This window comes from Tinamus guttatus, unplaced genomic scaffold (genome assembly GCF_059628265.1).
Source record: "Tinamus guttatus ecotype Peru unplaced genomic scaffold, ASM5962826v1 Tinamus_guttatus_pri_ptg000639l, whole genome shotgun sequence".
Classification (NCBI taxonomy): Eukaryota; Metazoa; Chordata; class Aves; order Tinamiformes; family Tinamidae; genus Tinamus; species Tinamus guttatus.
The window spans coordinates 4,447,121-4,468,284 of NW_028289173.1; the positions used below are offsets into that span (position 1 = coordinate 4,447,121).

A 21,164-nucleotide genomic window follows, 5' to 3' on the forward strand; every position below is an offset into this window, starting at 1 on the left:
GCAACTCCTTGTCAGATAGGGCAGACTGCAAAATAATTAGTATATTTTGATTTCTTCTCATATCCTCTATCCGTGTGACAGAACACCTGATGAATATCAGTTCAGATCTCACAGAGGTCTATAGATACTCACCTCCCACTGGCTTTGGTTAGTTAGACCACTCAGTACCTTCAAAGACATGGACTAGTGCCTCCAGAAAACCCTCTGATATGGTAGAACCCATTAAAGGCCCACACAGGAAAAGAACTGGTAAAACCACTTAATCGTTGTGACTATTTATGGTTTGGCAAAATCAAGAATAAAATGAAAATTCCTCTCTCCAAAATCATACTCATCACCACACCATGCTTCTTCCAGCATAGCAAAAATACTGGTTATTTGAGATAATATTTTAATCTGCTCTTAACATAATCCTTAGTGAACTACAATCATGAGATCCATAAGGACCGTCCAGGCCTTGGTTTAATTATATACTTTGACTGTGTGGAGTAAGTGAATCTGTTCAGTTCTCTATCATCTACAGGAGATCAAGAGTGAATGATATCAGACTGACACTGGAGATATTACAGACTTTTGACACAGATTTTGTAGTTCTTTATTCTGAATAGTAATTAGGTAAATCAGTACTGAACATATGCAGCAGGCAGCCTTTAGATAGAAATGAAATCTAATTACCATGATGGCATATGGAATTTGGAGCCTGGTAATTACAATGTTAATCCCACTCAAATTGAAGTCCTCATTTCTTTCTCGTTCCTCAGACATTAAGTAATTCTATGGAGCCTCCTTATTGCCCAAACCAAAATTAGTACTGACAGACAACCTGTGCCTGAAAAGTGTTGCATTCCTAGTACTGTGCCAACAGCTTTACACCCTAGAATTGCATAAGCTTCCTTTTCTCAGGATAGATTCACCAGGACTCCTGTTAGGTGCAGTGAACTGGTCCTCCCTTCCCTGCTTGGTGGGGAATGTGTGAAAAAATCCCACCCAGAGGAATCAGACCTTCCAACCTACAAACTGTTGTAACTCCCACAGAAAAGCGATATGGCTGTACATTCCGCCCATGGTGCCTCTTGCCTCTTTCATCCACGGGTCTCAAAACAGCTGCTGTTTCACAGACAGAAGTTCTCATTCCACCATGAGCTGCTCAGCTGCCCCGCAGAACTTGAGCGCTGTTTCCTTGTGCGTTAACTGGGGTCCATTAAGCAACCTGGACTGCCAGATTGCAGCCTGGTGCAAGAGGAGGGCTACAACACCACATGCCCACATTTTCTCCTCCCAGGCAGTAGGAATCCATAGAGCGTGAGTCATGATGGAGAGTGTTTGGCTATGGAACAGGGATGTCGCTGTTCCGAGGGCTCTTCCTCCCTGAGTCCTTGCAAGTTCCCAGTCTATCAGGAATGGGCTCTTGGCTCTCTCTGTTTTAGGGGAAGAGGTGTCATGGAGGAACAAAATTTACTTGTTGCTGAGACTGGGATAAGTCCTGGTAAAATACGATGCAATCTCCGTAGTAGGAATCTTTCACTTTAAGGGAGTGAAGCAAAAGGTGACAAACTAATTCTGCTGCATATGTAGAGTACATTGTATTACACTGATGATATATGAACTTCTCGGATTTCCTTTCAAAGATGATAGTCAGCATGCCAAGCTTTACAGGAACATGTATCGCCATAAATGTAATTGTGCTTTTTCTTAATTAATATGCCCCACTTAAGGAGAACAGAATCTGCCTGAAAGAATCACATTGCGAGTTTTGTTGTGCCTAAATAAGAAGATAAATGGATGGTCAGCTTTAAATTCATCTTTGTGTTGCAGAATTCGGTATCCTGGTACCTCTCGGGACTCACTACCTTGTTCATTTACTTCCAGAGAGACTTTATGGATGATCTTTGACAAAACAACACCTTTAGTCTCACACATTTCAGAAAAATCAGATGCACTCTCATTAAAGATGTTTGTCATGCCCAGACTTTCCAGAAGTGGCTTCAGGTCATAGTCACCTTCTATGTTAAACTTTGGAAGAAACACATTCACTTTGGTGTTGGCCATCATGCTGGGATTGGTCCACTGTAATAATGTCTCAGGTGTAAGTGCTTTTTCCAGCTAAACTCATAAAACAAGGAAGGAATTAATGGTCAGTTCAAGGAAAGAGAGAAATAAACAAATAACCCTCCAGGCAACACCCAATAAACAAAGCCCCAAAGGTAAGCTCTAGTTTTGAATTCACAGTTGGAGTATTCAAGCTTGAATTATGCTCTCAGTTACATTGATGTATAAATGATTTATTTTATAGGATACGGCCTCTTGGAGCAATTCCGTTGAATGTGTATATCCTGGCTATTTGTACCTTACAAGTCTATGTATGTTGTGCAATCACCTGAACCACAGGAAGGAATCAGAGAAAGATGCTCTTGACCCAGGTTACATACAGCTGGCTGACAGATGCAAAAGTTTTGATTCCTGACCCTACTGAGTAACGAAACTATTGGTCTGGAATAGAAGATTACAAATCCAGACCATCTTGATAAATCATGTATCATGTTTCAATAATTTTTAAAAACTGGGGAGTGGGGATACAAGGCTTAGGCCCATGACAAAATGGCATGAAGGAAAAGCCTGGTTTGCATTTTAAGTTTGTTTTTTTTTTTTTTGTAATTTCCTCCTACATAAAAAAGGGCAGTAGGTTACATAGGAAAATCAAAATTAAAAATTAGAGAAGTGGTACACTGGTACATAACAATTGGAAATAAAAAAAAGAACACGCCTAAGTAAATAAGGTCAGTGCTATTAAAAACCCAATAAACGTGATTTTAAATATTTTACTATAGAAAAGAAGTTTTTACACCAAAAAATGTTAACATGAAAATATAATCCTTGTAAAAAAATTTCAAAAATATATAGATTCCTGAAAGTGCATCATGGGTACTTTCAGCACTTTATAAGTGTCTTTGTGCATATCCTGTCTAAAATAACGTCCTGCTCATGACTTCAGTATTGATCACAGTGGAAACGATGACTTCATAAATAAGACATCAGGAGCAGAGAAGCAGAATGAGAACGTAAAAATCACAGGAAATTTACTATTTCTTTCCTTCTAAAAAGCTTGTGAATAACAAAGACCTTTCCTAAGATCAGCTCATTTCAAGTGGGCTATTTCCAGGAGAAGCATTGTATCAGTTCTGTTTTTTCCTCTCACCTGTTCCAAGCCAGTTGTCTCATCTTCAATCTCTTTTGGCAGTAGAATGAGCATGCTTATATGTTTGTTAAGGCATGGAAGCTCAAGGATTGCAACTTTTAATTCTTTTACATAGCCCAGGCAGAAAGTGGCTTCAAGATTCATCATTTGCACTGGTTTAGTTTCAGTCTGCAAAACACAGAGGAAATGACCTAGCATTCTTTTAATTCACAGCTAAGACAGTGAGAGAGAAAAGTTTGTAAGCTTGAGTGGGAGTGATACTCTGTGCTACCATCAAGAAATTTGTTAGCTTTTGTATGTAGTGAAACCAGTTTAAAGAGGCCCTTCTAGAGTGATAGGTGCTGGTGCCTTAAAGGAGTTGGCTTTGGAAAAGGAGAACAGAATTCTAGTTAATAGAATTGCAGCATGTTGTACCCCAGAAGAGAAATTTACCTAGTATCTATTTACCCTTCATACCTGTTTCACTGAGGGCTACAATTTATACTGTCTAAAGGGCATCATAACTTCAATGTCAAGAACTGAGCAAATCTCACCAGTGAAGGCCAAGCTGTTCAATACAAATAATTGAAATTTTGGTTCAGGAGTGTAAACAAGAACAAGAACAAAAAATTAGGCTTACCCAAAGCCAGATTTTTTTTTTCATGAATGAAATAAAACTAAACAAAGGTCTTCATTTGATGGTGAAAACCAACAAATTCCTCTGTTCAACTGGAAAATTAATTTAAAGTTCCAATTCAGTAGGAAAATGGCACTTCAGAAAAAGAAAAAACGTTTGCAATGTTTTCACTTAAAAATCATAGCATTAACTTTACAAATTTTAGAAACCTGTTTAGATGAATTTGTTTGCTAATTTCAAAATTTACATTTTTTTCAGTCAACCTGAGACTTTTTCCATGTGTGTATATATATTTATATATATTCTTGGAGTATGGAATCTGGAATATTGTTCAGATGAATATATGGGTTTAAAACTGATTCTCTGGTCACTGTATTCATTGCTGGTCACAGTTTTGATAGGGAGTCCAAGAATGCCAGGAAAATAACAAATATTTATCGTTTTCTCTTGAAGGGATTTGTTTAACTCAGGGTCAGAAAACACTGGGGATCTATTTAACTCAAGGTCAGAAAACATTTTTTACGTAGAAATAGTAGCCTTTATTTTTTTTCCAAAATTACCTTGTTAATTTTAAAAGGACATTCTTTGATCTCTGCCTCTGGGAACTTCTTCATCCAGTTTGTGACAAAATAAGCTGCATTAACTAGAAGGATCTGAGTCTGGTCATTTACATTCTCCTCATTCAAAATATTCTCCATTTTACCTGCAAAGATATTTAAGCAGGTTGTGAATACAACAGTACATTATCAATACATATTGATTGCTTCACCTGAATATGGAACCACTACACTGAATTAAAATATTTGTGCCCTCCACTTCACAGATTAGAGATTTTAACTCTAAGGGAAAAGTCAAAAAAAACCCTCTTACTCCTTTAACTGTAGTTTAATTTTTGACGTGGAATTTGGGATCCAGATTGATCTCCTGAATGACTTTTTTTTTTTTTTCTTGGCTTACATAGCACGAAATCCAAAATATGCCTACTGCTTTTGTTTAGTACCTTAAAGAAGGTACTGAATTATCAGTGAAATTCAACAGGTGTGACAAAGGCATCATTTTGAATTTGGGGAGCAAAACTTGAAGGGAAGTTCCAGATTAGCTCTTCCTTGCTTCTAGAGTGATATATGAGAATAAAATAACCAGAATAACAAGAATTGTTGTTCTGATTACAGCCCATAAACAAGTACTGCTATAGCCTTCAAAGAGAGTGCAGAATTCTTCTTCCTCCCTACACCCTGTTTTAGACCTACCCAAGTGCAGCGAAAAAAGACACTGAGTTACAAGCACTGGGGATGGAAGTTCTCCCTTCATGCATGGAGGTGGCACAGACTGGATAGGCAATTCATGGTGCTTCCACAAGGCCACCTACATTGCACCACCTTGGGAACAGACATGACTCATGCACCAATATTTTAATATTGGTACCACCCAAGGGCAACTGACAGCAAATTCAGTATCCAGCACATACTTGCCACTAGAATAAAACTTTTAAAGGAAATTGGGCCTGGGTGCGATGTGCTGATGCCAGATATTTTTGAAGCTCCACAGCCAGGAGCTGTTGTTCTCCCAGACTAGGCTGCTGAAGTATAGTGTGAACAACTTTCCATAAGGATTATGCAAAGTTTCCATTTCTGTCTTCAGAAAAACTGCAGCAGTAAATTTAATGATTGCAAAATATGCTAACATTGCTAATCCTCATTAATCCAAGTAATAGGTGTAGCCCCATTACTTTCACTATGTGTTTATTGATGAAAGCATAACTAAAGGGATGAGGACAAAGATCTCTTTCTTCAAAGACGTAAAAAGCATCCCCTGTGTTAAATTGTACTCACCATCAGTTAGCTCTGAAAGAGATTTGTTGATCTTCTGTCGCGTCTCCTCAGTTTTTTCTTTGAACTCCACTAATTCCAGTTCAGATGGAAAAGGCCTCTTTGTGGAGTTGACAAAGTCCTGAAAGACACAAGGAACCAAAATTATCTTTTACCATGGGTTACCTAGAGCATTTGTTATTGTGGATGGCTATTAAATACCAGAAAGTGACAAGCAGTCTGCACAGGTGCATTAGCAGATAGCTCCCAAGACTATCTTCAGTCTAGTGGTCTTACATCACCAACTAAAGTATTGCTGTATTGCAGGAGTGAGCATGTTAGCAGAGTTCCCAGGTAAAGAGAAAGGACTGAGATAACAGAGAGTTCACATCACGTCTGTCTTCAACACCCATTCTTTACAGCAGGACTGGTGGGAATTTTATCGCTGTGGATGGATATTGACATTTGCTGTGACAGAGGACAAGCAGCAGGCAGTCTGATTAGAGAAGCTTTAAATGTAAGTTTTCTGAAATCCAACTTTTTAGACTGAAATTGTCCTTCTTGGGGCCCTTTGAAAGAAAAATAAATATTTTTTCTCAGTTATTTGCCAGGTCTAAGTAATAAGACCAAGATTGTGCCACCTCACATTTGTTAAAAAAAAATACAGCTTATGCAGCTATAATTACTTGGGTGTGTGAACTTTTCACACATTTGCACCTTCCTTTTTTTCCAGTCCTATTCACTCATACTTAGAATGCAAAAACCTTGATGTGGCATGGAAGTATATTGCATTCAAACCTATTAAGCCTTCTGAGCTAGTGCATGTTAATGAAAGAATTCTAAATGTTGCAATATTTGTACAGCTTGGGGACAAGCAGTAAACTCATCCTTCGAAAAACATTTATGGCAGCAGATTGCTTTTTTTTTTTTAATCATCCGAGTCCAGGCGACTAGCAGCCAAACTGAGATGCTTTATTTTGGAATAAAGTTGAGGTCTCACACCATAACCTGTCAACATACTGGCCAAAAATTCATAGCACAAGACTTTTCTGCAGTACTTACTGTCGTAGGATTAAGAGACTTTTCCACAAAGAGCCGTTTGACCATTTTCAGTGCAAAGAAAGAACATAGTTTGGAAACATCTGAAGTTACTGTTTGGAACCCAAAAGAAACATCTTTGACATCTTGTAAATGGAGGACCTGTTAAGGGACACAGTAAAATACTTAGTGTCATTTCTTTAATTTAAGCATACCTAATAAATTAACAATTAATACTGCTTGTTTTGTGCTCAGCACTGTGCCTTCTGGTATTTAAACTAGTTCTTGCTCTTTACTCAAAAAGCATTTATTTGACAGCCCCACATAAGTCTAAAGATCCTATCGGAACTTTAACCAAATATATTTCTTTCCTTTGAAGAACCCACAGAGATCAACAGAGCTGTTTATACTGGTAATGCAAATTAGTCAAGAAAATCTCTGCAGTATGGAGTTATAATGTTTTTTGCAAATTCACATCACTAATCAAAAATACAGGATTTTTAGGCCCAATAAATGAGGATCTCACTTTGCCAGTCTTGTTGGTTGCTGTGACTGAAACATGACACCACATGAAATTTCAGAAAAAAAAAGATCAGATAATTCTGTCTGCCTGGACGGTCAAAGTTTGAGCTGAGGATAGGGCTGCTGACCCCACATCACAACTCTTAGGAATTACAAGTCTGGTATGAGGGAGCTATTGTCCTCTAGGCATCAGGGAGGGAAGGTTCCTGCAGTTTTTTATTCAAAAATAATCTTGTTTTTTTTTTTTTTTTTAGGAATCAAATATCTAAATTACAACTTGGGAGAAAGTTATACTTCCTCCACTCGTGTACCTGGGAGAGCTTTTAGCACAACTTTGTTAAATGATACTACACAGTAATCTTGCCAGTCTCAATTCCTTTGTATCTAGAGTTTAAAACCCAAGCATACCATGCATAAACTCAGAGACAGGCAGAAACTAGAATATGCATGGAAAATAGGAGATTCTACACTTACAAACATATCAAGTTCCTCTTTACTATCTGCGGTCAGCACATTTTTTATACCATTTGGAAAATGTGAAACATAAATGCATTTACATTTGTGTAGCAGAACTCTATTTGCAAATGTGTGCTAAAATAATATGGGAAGGTTCAAAGCAAATTGCAAACACAAGTGAAAATGAAATTAAGCAGATTAATATTCTGAACTCTCCCACCGGAAGAGCAGTGCTTGAATTTTCAGAGAGTGAGGAATGTGAAGGGTGTCATTTAAATTGAGAAAAAGTTTGGATATATTTTTTTAAACAATCTTGTTAGAATTGAAAATTGAAAAAAAAAATGTATATATTATGTATATGCTCATACAGAGGCAGAAAAGAGGCTGTGAGGCAGCCTCTCTGCCCCACACTGTAGAGCTGCTACACTGGTCACATCATGATCGTGTTATTCTGCGCCGCAGTGTTGTAAACACCTCTAACACCGCAAGCTGCCTGTAGGGAAGAAGATAGTCCAAGCCTTGGACCTCCTCTACTGCATTTGTCTTCACTGTTTCACAGGAGAAAGAGGAAACTTCAACCATCAGGATGCCAAGAACACTTACTCCTGATGGATAAGGGCTAAGTTATTTACACTTTTATAAAGTTTAGGCTTTCTTGAACAGTTAATAAACAATATCCATAAACTGTAGCATTCTGGATTGTGTTTTGGAACCACAATCAACCCTGGTTGCTGAAAGGAGACAAGATTTTTATGCAAGTGTTGAGAACTCAGCCTACACCATGTCCCCTACAATCTCATACATGTTTTAGAAAGCTTTTTCTTTATACTAGTGATTTTCAAACTCTTTTTACATATGGGGCCTTGAAGTGTGGCCTCTTAGGATTTTCAGATGGACCATTTGCAGTCTTGCTTATCGGGAAACTGCTGCTATAGTGCTCTTGCAGTCAGTAGCTGCAATAAGCACATAATTTTACATACACAGAAAGGTTGCTGACAGCCCACCTGTTTTATCTGGTTTGCTGTGTCACCTTTTGTTGCTTTATATGCCAGAGCCAGAGAAGTCGATGTACACAGCGGAGCAAAAATGATATTGACCGTTCTGTCCTTCTCGCAAAGTTTTTTGAACATATCAACTGCAAAGGCAGTGTTTGCTAGTTGCAGAGCGTCCATCGTCATCCTGAAACAGAAAAGGAAAGGAGGATATGACTGACTGCGTAATTCTGGCTCCTGCTGCTGTGGTCCCTGGACAGAGCACTGACTTGCTTACTGGAAAAAGACATTGGACACCAGTATGAGAACTGGGCAGCTTGAACCTTCAGGGAGAGAAAGCAAGAACCTGACTGAGCCTGCTCAGCCTCAGAGGACACGGCAGCTTCTGAGAAGAAGGGAAGGTCTCATCCATGTCTGAGCAAGGAAAATGAGCGGCTCGGTAAGATTGACCATCCTCAGTGAGAACTGGCCATGACACGTGTTACATGGAGACACTATTACCAGAAGCACTTGAGGAAATATGGACAGGTCACAGGGTGACCCATGCATATTGAGTCAAACTGGATCAAATTGGACTTTAATCTGTTTAGGATTGATACTCTTAAAACACACCAGCCTATAAACTACTTTGCATATGCTCTGGGCTCCCCTGACACTCAGACCTCCCTTTAATAGTCTCATAATCTTTCCTGCCTCTTGCTACATGACTTAATTGCCCATGAAAGCTTTAGCTTTGCACATGTCCTCTCTCTAAGGTAGGAATCCCCGTCCTCTCTAGTCTTGCTACAATTCTGCAGAAAGCTGTCTGGTCCTGTTGGCTGAGATTGTTGTAGAAACTCAGGTAGTCTCCTAAGTAAACACTGTTGTGTACCCACTCATTGCTTCCAAGGTTTCAACTGCAAATATTTTCCTAGCAGTGCCTAATAACAGCAATTGCTGCAGGGCAGTTAGATGATCCATGAAGTCAGAAATGGAAAGGGTGGTGCTCAAGGCACAATGCAGTCCATTTTCTGAGAAAGCTAGGGAATATTTTAATCTCCCATACCCCTTACATAGGGGTGGTGTATTTTGGTGTAAACATATTAGTCTAGATCCAAGCTAATGAGTGAACAATAGAATTTAAGTCAATAATATAAGTCTGATGTTAGGCCAGCAAGCACACAGGTGATCTTTTTGGCACATTGAATTTAACACTAACCAAAATTTATGTTAAATATTTTTTTTCAAAGATATTGACAGAGCCAGAAAAGAAATGGAAAAGATAAATACTCAAAAAAACTTCAGAAGAACCAAGATTTTACTCAGACTAATGAAGTCTTCAGCATTTGCTCTCTCCGGAAAGCCTCCCAGGCAATATAATGTAATAAATATAGTGTGGAGAGGGTTATATAAAGATATATGCTTTTATCCACATACATGTCTGTTTACACTTACATTTCAGGCTCTGGTACCAGGCTACTAAAGCTACTATAAGGCTACTTTTTTATACTCTACTATGAGAAGGAAAGTTTGGTATTTTTCTAAAGCATTTCACTGGTAAGAGATCTACTAAGCTTTTAAAAAACACCTTAAGAAGAGGGAGTTCTCTCTCTCAAAAAAGAATATTTAACACTGCACCAGCAAAAATTTTCTTAACTGGTTCATATCATTTGCATCCCAGACAGAAAAGGAGGGGGAAAGCAATACATGGACAGAAAACCATCTCCAGCAGTATCTCTTTCCTGATCATTCACTCTTATCCCTGTTTAGAAAGGCATTTTTTGTTGGGAAAATTATCCCATATGAGTGCATGCGCCCTTCTGCCTAGATTAGCTGAACAACAAATATGAATATACAAAGAAGTTGTGGAGCAGTTCCTTTGAAACTTGCATTACTTTACACTAGTGACTTCCAAAATAATCTGTCGTATTTATACATTTTTATGGGAGTAACAGAATGGGTACATATTTTGCCTGCAACGCCGTAGAAAGAAGTCTTCCACTTACTGGTAGGACTTGTTTGATTAGAGAGGGGTTTTTACAAAATAAATGTCCTTAGTTTTATTGTAATTCACTTCTCTATGTATTCATGGATAATCACCTTGTTTATTTTGTTCTAAAAGACGTTGTATAAAAGGTTACTGAAATGCACTGCACAATTTAAGTGTACAGTTTAAGCAAAAACAATGTACTGGCATAAAATCAACGCTTAGCAGGCACTGCATTCTTGCAAAGCACCCCCTTTGTTGGCATTAACAACAATCTGTTTGCTAATAAATCCCCTCCCAATTCAAAAGAAGTAATTCTTTCAGAGAAGGGAAAACATAAAATACCTATTAGTGAAAAAAGTTATTCCCACTTAAAAAGAGGATGAAAGAAGATGACGGGACATGTCCATGCTCTAGTAATCTGACAACAGCTGGTATGGGAAGAGAGATTATCCACACGAGTTTCCGTTTTAAAGCACCAGTACGCATCAAGCTGCTGTCAGTCTGAGATTCAGGAAACTCCAGATATCTTGTGTAACGTAAAGCAGACAACCAAATGCCATCGCAACTCTGCAAATATCCATGTCATTTCCACAGTCACACTTCCTCGCACTCAAGAGCAATTAATTGCTAGAAAAGCAAAGCTTGCTAGAAAATTTGGGTTCAGAACTTAAGGAGAGCTTTGGGCATAGCACTGGCAAAACCAACAACGACGACAACAACAAAACAGCTAAAACCAGTGTGAAGGCCTGACACTGTTGTTTAGGGAGTAGCTTGGAATGACAGAAACAAAGAAGCAAATGTAAAAATTGACTTTAAAATTATTCTATGCTTGCTCACCACAGACATGCGCCTTTGTGCATGTGTATGAGTTAAATCCTGTATATGAACTACCTTGCATAGGCTTATCTTATTTTGCCCCATTAACTCAATCTCTGAAGAGTTCTTCACACATGAACACATAGTGCATGTGCATACTTTCTCCATGTCCTCTCTGTCTCCTCTCATCTCAGCTGAAATCAGAATGTGCTGATCTGGGGCACGTACCAACTTCCCAGGTATTTCTTACTAGGAAGTTGTTCGAAAAATATCAAGGAATCAGGAACAATTTGTCGCTAGACATCTACAGTCTTCACAAAAACTGAAATGTACAGAATCTCACAACATTATACTAGAGTATAATATCATATATGAGTGCTAGCTGACCTAATATTGTTTTATTTAGGCTTCTAGCCTATCCTGAAAGACTAAGAATCAGTATGCAATCATAATCACTTGAAAACACTTATTGCTCCACTCTGATTTTGAACTACAAATACTGTGCTGCCATTCTACCAGAAACATTTTCAGGTGTATTGGAAAATGAATCTACAATGTGCAAGTGTAAATGTGGTTTTAAAACGTGTATATGCTAATTGTGTTTTGTTTTCTTTGGTTGAAAGAGTTTAAGAGTAAAACCAAATGAAAATTTTGCAAAATCTAATAAAACTCTTACATGAGTGAAAAACTAAAACATGATTCAGAAACTTTTCTGTCCTCTCTGGTAAGTATCTGGAATTATAGTCTCCTAGGCTTTAATGTTCTTATAGAGAGAAGATAATCCTTTACTTTAGTTGAAAACCTAAGGTAACTTGGTTACCTTTCATTACAGTTTGTTCAATGAGTAACTACTGATATTGTTGTAGCTTCTTTCATGTTGAGTGAAACCCGTTCCAGTAGTGATAAAGTCATCCTTATAATTTCTTTCTTTCAGTGCTACAATTGAAATAATGCATATTCATGGCATTTTATTGGGAAAAAAAAAAAGAAAAAAAAAAAACAGCTTCGTCCTTAGTCTTGAATGCTGGGATGGATAGCTATGGATGGATAGTCAGTCAGAGCCTCCTCAGCCTCAAAAATGATGTATGGAGGCTTGTGATATTCATATTCTAAAAAAAGAATTTACTGTATTAAATATTACAGAATATTGAAACTGGTTAAAGAACTGACAGTCCCAAGCAAAGTCCCATTAAGTGAGAGGGTTTGAGGCTCCCATCATGGGGAAGGTCCATTAGATGCCCATTAGAAGCCTCAGAAACCAGACAGGGCTCCTGAGTCAGTAACCACAGGGCACCCTCAAGCAGGGAGGAGTCAGAAAGTTGAAAAAGAAATTTGAGAGAGGGCTGCTGCATGGGTTCTTGCTGCATCCCTCCTTTCCCAGGAAAGAAGTGTCAGCATTTTGACAGGCCCGCGGCACTGCGGCATCTTCTAAACACAGGTGGCTTGTGATCCACCCAGCTCTGCGTAAACCTGTGACTAGGCCAAGGTGTTACAGAAACACCTTCACAGACTTTAGAGGCTATAGAACTGGTTTAGGAAAACATGATTTGCATTTGTTTTTTTTCGGTATAAGATCTTTTTTCCTTAGTCATTTTTGAATGTAACAACAACAACCAAGTGAAAGGCTTCCTCTGTGTATTCATTTACTAAGAGCTAAATAGAGATTAACCTTTAAAACACTAATCAGAAAAATAGCAATATCTATGTGGAAACCTGACAAATCAGGTTAGCTCTATGGTAGGGATGATCTGATGTTGCAGAACAAGTATTTACTTTATTCTTGTCTAGGTTAAGCAGTCCTTTTGGGAGAAACCTCTGTTGGAGGCAAAGAGTAGAAAGTGTTGGCTGGCTGATATCTGGGGTGTGCATTGATTTTACAGCTACGCAGCTACAAGTGAAAGCACTGCAGTCGCTTCAGTTTAAACAAACTTTCCTCTGAGAGGATAAGCTATATCAAACAACCCACATACCTGTTTGACAATTGAGGCATTAACACTTGAAACTAGTTGAAACTCATGCACTTAACATGTCCCCAGTTCGGCTCTAACTAGAAACGTAAAGGAAATAAAAAGGATAGAACATGTAAAGCAAATATGAAGATAAAAGAAAATATAAATAGGAACAAGAAGATAGATTGTGCAAAATATATACATACATAAATAGCAAATAGAAAAAGAAGGAATTTAGAAAAGACAAAATATAAAAGAAATGGAAGATTTCTATAGGCCTTTTCTTCTACTTCTAAACAAATAGCAACTTTCTGACAGGCTAACTGTTTATCTAACAAGGACACAATATCCTCTGAAGAGACATTTCTCTAAGAAGCACAACACCAGACTGATATTTCACCTCTGTGGGCTTAGTGAATTTTATATGGTTGTGGAAAAAAACAAATTATCAGCAATATCACAGCAAAAGTCACTCCAGACAGAAAAGAGAAACAAATTGTCAGAACATGCTTTGTTGTACCTGAATAGCCAGTGAATTTTTCAAATAAATAGTTACAATAAAAATAGATTGATAATTCATAAATACAAGTTCCTGTTGTCCACTGTAAGCAGGCAAGGATTAGTCACTTGCTTAATAAGTCGAAGCAAGCACAGCAAAGCAGACACATGTCTACAGAAAATGAGAAGAATATTCCTCTGCAAAAAAGTCTTCTAAAACACCCTAAATCCTATTTAGGCACATGGAGGATGTTCATAACCTCGTACACATCCTGCTTTTTGTCGTATAGGCTAAGCAATTTGCAATAGACAATAGGAACTATAAGGATTTTAATAATATTTAATGTATTTGCAATCTCAACTGTCAAAACCTATGCGACATTTGCAAATAACCTTTTCAGGGGAAAGAATGCAGCATGATAAAGGCAGCAATTCTGGGATTAAACCAAAATGTTGAATAAAACCACTTGGGAGGGCCTTGGCATCCCGCCCATATGTAGATAGGGCATGAAAAAATCTACCTTTTCGTACAAGTTTCTTTATCCCATTTCCTTTACATAAATATGTTTCATGATAGAGATTTGTTGACTACTTGTTAGGCAATAATTAAAGTATCAGGGAGAGAAAAAAAAGCTCTACTTACTTTGTAGGCTATAATCGTGGCAAATGAATCAATGAAATCGGCACAGCACGAAGGACAAGCTACTTGTGGTGAAACTTTGCCGAGCAGAGGAATCTGATAGCTTTCCTGCTCACTGACACCACTCCCACTTTCCCAATCTTAATTTGCACATACATACTGTCTCTCACTCTCGCTTTCCTTCTTTCTTTTTTTTTTTTTTTTTTTGGCTTACTCATTCTTCATAGCAGCTCCTACTCTGGAGGAGCAAAATGATTCACACCAGAGTTGTCCTTGCAAGCCCAGCTGCTGAACAAAACAACATGCTCCAGCAAGAAATAGCAGCCTTTGTATGTTGCCTTCAGCAAGTGCACTACAAAAGGCACCAGGCAAAAAAGAATGAAGACTCCTGAAGAGGAGTGAATGAGCAATTAAAGGTCTGCTGAGCAAAATCAGTGCTCCAGGTTACATTGGAATTGTCACTATCTGTAGAAATATGTAATTGTGAAAAAGACGCCCAGGAAGAAAATCAAAACGTGTAGGAGTGCATGGCTGGGGACTTTGCATCTGTGTATGCATTAAGGCACTGTCTCACTTTGTCTTTGTAAGGGGTGTATGTGCACATTTGGTTACCTCAAGAGCCCAAGGCCAACTGGAACTAATGCCAAAGGAAAGGTATCTGCCCTTCTCTAAAGAGAGTGCTTCTTCCAACAGGAAGCCAAGCTCTTCTACATAGCAGCAGACTTTTGCACTCAGTTTTCTGGCCATCTGCTAGCTGTCCCCAGAAGTGTGAATCAAACAAAAAAATGAAATCTGTGGCTCTTGTCTTTAACCTGCAGCATAGTGAACATGCAATCCCAGAGGCCAGGACCACAGCCATGTTTTCATGTCCTACTGGGTACATTCCTCCTGATGAACATAAGGGGAAGAGGGAAGACAAAAGGGAGAGGAACATATGATGTATCTTCACACCGCCTGCTGAGCCTATGTTTATTTGGAAGATGTATTCAGCTCTTGGCAAGGAAAAGGTCCTACCTCTGTTCCACACCATTTCTCTTGTCAGCACGTCTAGCTGCCTACATCAGGGATCTGCAATTACCTCCTGCTAGGCCATGGCTACGGTACGTGTTTAATCCACATGAGGAAATGGTGAACTATACCACAGACACAGCTCTGGTTCGTACCTGAATAACCCCAGATGGCCCTGTCTTCCTTAAAACTATCTATAAAGGTACTACCAAAAAAAAAAAAGTAAATAAAAAGGTAAATACAAGATAATTGAGTCTGCTTTATGGTTTGCAGCACTGGCATGCTCAGTTACCTAAAGAAAAGAGCTAGAAAATGAAAAATACCTTTCTTTACTTTCCTTGACACTGTGCCTCCTCGGTGATAGTGGGAATTGCATTTCCTGCTGAAATGGCACACTTTTTCTTTTAATACAAATCAGTTCACACCATGGCTTCCTTTTTAGCTCCTATAAAAAGCCTAAAAAAGGCTCCTAAGCACGTACTGTCCAAAGAAAATCATTTTTTATTCCCCACTATTATAGAGATAGGCTTCCCTTCAATCATTTACCAGACAGTGAAATTAAAAGCTTTATGTTTTGGCATAAGTGAATTCATAACAAGCACTGGGTGTGGATATTTTTAAGCAATTAGAAGAAGATACAGGCCTGCTTGGTAAACTGTGTGATCTCTGCAAGAAAGCCATCATTGTTATCTATCTTAATATGTCTTCAGGAGGAGACATTCTTATGAAAATTCTCAGCTGTCTGCAGGTAATCTAAAGCCAAACTTTGCTGTTCCTGCAGGAGCAAACTTTCCTTCAGACTCAGTTGACCAAATATGGCCCACTATGAAGGGATTTGGCTTCCTAGATAAGCAATAGAGTAGACAACTGCTAGATTCCCTTTCCAGAAGACAGCACAGATCCCCAGGTTCATTCCCCTGATAGCAAGGAGTGGGAAATATAGGTGTGTAGATACACCAGTTTGGTTTACAGCCTGGGCAGTGAAACCATGGAAGAAATCTACTGTGCCAAAGTATTTAAATATCATTTACCCTCCACTAGATTACTTCACCATGATAAATGAGATCTGACACTGTGCAGTTGTACAGAATCCTTTAGCCTGATGTGGCTCCTACTGAGAAATTTATTATTTCTGTTGGCGTTAACACAAAACTAATGCTCACTGCTGGAATAATGATGCTTTCAAATTAAAGAGTTCACAATGGTACTGACAACCACTGTTCAAAAGACAGTCCTTCTTCTTCTTAATATTTTGTGTTACTTTGCCATGAAGGCTAGAGTTAAAATCAGTGATTTTCCCGTATGGACCGACCAGGAAAAAATGGAAAAGGAAAATATCTTATCTTGAAAAGTAGAAGATGTGTAACTTAATGTACTCAAAGTTTGCAAGACACAAGAAGGAAAGCTGGCTTTCCCATCCTAGAATGCTTTCTCACTGACCGAATGACACTTAGCTGCCTCTACCTCCCCATCTCCTGTATTTACCCTTCACTAAGCTAGTCTTGTTCAGTTTAACCTCAAAGTATTTTCAATGCACGCCTTTTATGACCAATATGTCTATCACTAAATTAAAAATTAATAGCTTTTATAATGGGATTTTTCCTCATCATAAAATCAGAACTATTTTAACTCTCCTGTGACTTGGAGATTTCCTTTCCAACACTATCTCAAAAGACAAGTTAAGAGACTAAAAAGGTATAAACAGTGTGTGTGTGATGTGGAATACTTTGATTTTAAAACTGAAGCTTCATAATCCAGACAAGTTAAAATCTATTGGCAAAACAATAGCTGAGATTTTCCATGTTACAAACCTTTTTTGGTCTTCAATTGCCCAATAGAAAATATAAACTAATGCCTTACTGGACGGGTAGTTACATATAAAATATAAAATGTCTATGAATCAGCAAGCTGGACACGCTTCATTGCGGAAGAGATGTAGCCAGCCAGGTGACTTTCCTGTTACTCAGCCAGCTTTCTGCCGTAGATCCCCTGGCTCTCCCTGCCACTCCCTCTGAACACCACCCAGGAACTCTGTTCCTACATGCACTCTGAAAGAAAACAGACTTCTCTCCACCCTTTTAACAAGCTCAAGATGAAGGAAAAAAAAAAAAAGGAAAAAGAAAAAAGAAAAACGAAAAGGAATACTCCTACTGCTTAACAGAATGTCATGAACTCTTTCAGAGGCTCAAACTATCATTTCTTTCATTATTTTTAATTCACTGATCCTCAGGGCATGCCTGATTGCAATTAATGCTATCATGCTCTGAAGAGCACATCGGAAATAACCCACAAATTGGACTGAGTAGAACAAACTGATGTATATTTTTTATCCTACCCACTACTGAAAAGGTATGGCATCTTTTAATCTAGTTGGAGTTTTCATAGTAAGTTCTGTATCTTGCAAGGAAGTCAATAATAGGTCATTTTTATGCCTTTAGCTTGTTTTAAAAACATTCATTTTTAACACACCTAGGAAAACTCAGAGAGTAAAAGTTGAAATGCCTTTGAATATGCATTCACAACAGAACTTGTATTCCTTCTGTAACATTACTGTAAGGTACTATTTAACAATAGGAATTTAAACAGTCAAACTTATTTTCAATTTTATTAACACTAATAAAGATCAGAGTGACAGTTATTAACCACAAAAATTTAATTTGAAATTAAAATAACACCTGCAATAGGAAAGTGTTATTCCATGGCTACATTTAAAGAGACACAAACTAAACAGCAACAAGCTAGCCCTCTCTTTTTTCCCTTTCTTCCCATGGCATTTGCATCCATATGCATAAAATGTGGTGTCAGCAATACAACAACTCAAAATGCATGGAAGAAAGTCAGTTTTCTAATGTGTCTACTGATGTAGAAGTATTACTCACCAGCAATTACTTCTAACAACAGACAGGAAATTATTTTTTCCTACTTTCATGTGCTAACATTATCATTTGGTTTTCCTAGTAAGGCTTTTTGGATTGAGACATACATTCTGTTGGAAAAAAAAAAAAAAGAAGCAGGCAGCCAAAGAGCTGACAACCTTCAATCAGAGCAAAGTCTTTAACATGGCAAACAAGAAGTGAATGTGCTGCAATCAGCTCATTTACCGTCTAACCATTTTCCCTAACGCCTGGTGAAATACAAATAAATCAGCTTCATAAAGGAACAGGCATGATGATAGACTATTCAGAAGAACCTATGAAAATAGTCTCATAATGTAACCAGGAAACCAAAATATGAAGGAAAATCCATATATATAAAAACCAAAACACCCATTTATTTTAACCTGATATGTTAATCTGAAAGTTTATCTTCTTCTCCATTGCACAAACGACTAAGATAACTTCTATGAAACAAAAACAGTCAGGCCCTGCTTTGAACTGATTGCTTCTGACTGAAGCATCTGTGACCCACTCCTGCCAGGAAGAAGAAAGCTTGAACCCATACCTGTGGACACAGATGTTTCAGGGTGCCACCTCATGGGGATGCTGCACCAGCCTCCTTTTGCAGGGCTGTAACTTCAACTGAAAGCAACCTGCTTCTTGACCCAGAAAAAAAATGGAAGCAAACTCAGGTTTCTCATGTTTCCTCAGTCTTTTTATTTTCTTTCTATTTCTTTTTTTTTCTGTTTTTTTTTTTCTTTTCTTTTCTTTTTTTTTTCCCTTTAGCAAACTTCAAACTTTCAGGTCTTTGTTTATCTTAAAGTTCTGGCCACTTTAATGGACCAAAGATCTTCTCTTTAGTCTTGTTTCAGTGACTGTGGTCACCTTTTTGAGACCATTTTACCACTGGGATATATTAAGAATGCTTTCTTCACATACACATAATTTGCTGTATTGATGATCTGGGAAGCAGCTTGACTAATAATAATCAATCAGTAAGTTCTGAACTGAACATAGGAACATTTTTTAGAATTCTCAGGGACTCTGTTGCCCAGCAAAAGAAAGCCTGTATGGGGAGAGGATTGCACCCCTAAAGAAATGTGGAAGCTTAACTCAGAGCTTTAGCAGTTTCTGGAAGGATCACATGGCGTGACTGTCCACCACAGCAGGCCTGGGCTCTCCCACACAGCTTTCCCTCCAGTTCTGTGTTTGTATTATTCCCTGAATGTTTCTCTGTTACGTACAGATGGAGGAGGTGTGAGAACTGGGGATTCTTCCCCCTCTTTCTTTTATCAGGTGTCATCATGAGTCATTTTCTTCCATGATCTGAGTAGTCATAATGCATTTGAGTGATTAATGTGGGTAAAGGCACACCTTCTCTGAGCTATTTAGCACACCTCCACAGCCAGAACATCTGCATTTTAAAGAAAAGAGCAACATAGAATCAATATTCACTATTTCACGAGAAATGGGCCTGCCTCAACAATGTGATTTTTCTTCAGTTGTGTATTTTTGGTGAAGGATGAAGAAAAGGCCTTTGTTTACCTGTGAATGCAGCTAAGATAAGTTGTGAACATGTTGAGTCTTGCTTCTCCAGTTGGTATTTGGCAGATGTGTTAAAGACAACAAAATCGCCATGTGCATTTTACAACTTACTTAAAGGAACACACCCTGCACATTCAGCTCTGTATGATGAGTGAAGTGTACAACTTATATCTGGAACCAGCACTGACTTCCAGAGGTAAAATTTACAAATAATGGGCCAAATCCTCAGCTGGTGCAAACTGATTGACTACCTTGAAAGCAAGAGAGCTATTCCTATACTCAGCTGTTGGTATCATGACATTTCATAACAGCAATAACTTGTGACATTTAGACTTGAATCACAAAATACCCAGAAGATAAAATTATATTATCCCACAATAGGAAAATTTTATACTGTGTTCTACAAAATAAAGTGCTAGGAATTGATAATAGAATATTTTCCTTTTTCTTTCATAATAATATTTACCCAGGAGATAGGTAACCTACTGAGAAATTACCTTCTTTGATCCTTCTGAAATCTAATAGTACCAACTTCAGATAATATTAATATACATTCCGGTGAGCAGTAAATTTTGCAATAACATTACCATTTACATATTAGGAACAATTGATCTGGAAATTTGTAATTAGCTCTATAGGAACTTGTAGCATTGAAATAATATATCCATTAATATATATAAGGTGAAGATACCAAAGCCCACTGGTAGCTGCTGATTTCAATGGGTTTTGGGTAAAATAGGGCAGCAGAGTTCCAGTAAGAAATATATTGAATAATGTGGAGAAGGTGATGTACATATAATAGGTTTATATACATCTGTGGTAAAATAATAGACTGGTTCAAAGAGCTTCCTGCTTAAGATGAAAATCACTCTCCTAAGAGTCGCTTGGATGTAGAGCAAGATAAATGACTTCTCTATCCAGTTTCTGCTACTTTCCATGCAAGTCCTAATTAAAGGGCTTTGGGGGTAATAAAGGGGGATCTAGGGAAGAAATGCTAGCCCAGAAATAAAAAGTGCAGGCTAGATTGCAGTAATTGCACAGTCTCCTTACTTCTAGCACAACCAGTGGCCTTCGGTTATTGTGGGATTTCCCTATGCTCCCTCTAGTCTGCATAAGTGAAAGGTACCATAGCAAGTTTCTTACCACTGACATACTCATTTCTCAGTGTATTACCAGTACATCTTTTCTGCTGTGGAAAGAGAAAACATAGTGGTTTGAAGACACCTTGGATGGCC

At 38.1% G+C, this 21,164-nt stretch overlaps 1 protein-coding gene across 1 annotated transcript; it reads right to left on the reverse strand.

The window, feature by feature from the left end:
- Window positions 1-1,515: 1,515 nt before the first annotated feature.
- On the reverse strand, window positions 1,516-14,559 carry SERPINB5 (serpin family B member 5). The gene is made up of 7 exons (XM_010217169.2): window positions 14,504-14,559; window positions 8,641-8,815; window positions 6,683-6,820; window positions 5,645-5,762; window positions 4,373-4,515; window positions 3,197-3,364; window positions 1,516-2,103 (listed from the first exon to the last, which is right to left on the reverse strand). Exons 2-7 carry the CDS (start codon window positions 8,812-8,814, stop codon window positions 1,711-1,713), a joined length of 1,134 nt encoding a protein of 377 aa, XP_010215471.1. The 5' UTR covers window position 8,815; window positions 14,504-14,559; the 3' UTR covers window positions 1,516-1,710.
- Window positions 14,560-21,164: the final 6,605 nt, after the last annotated feature.

Excerpts from the sequence above, each read along its gene's own strand:
- SERPINB5 (XM_010217169.2), bottom strand. The coding sequence starts at position 8,814 with ATGACGATGGACGCTCTGCAACTAGCAAACACTGCCTTTGCAGTTGAT. Across the intron at positions 4,516-5,644 it reads TCTTTCAGAGCTAACTGATG|GTAAAATGGAGAATATTTTG; the intron begins GTGAGTACAATT and ends ATATCTTTGCAG. Across the intron at positions 3,365-4,372 it reads GTCCTTTTAAAATTAACAAG|ACTGAAACTAAACCAGTGCA; the intron begins GTAATTTTGGAA and ends TGTGTTTTGCAG.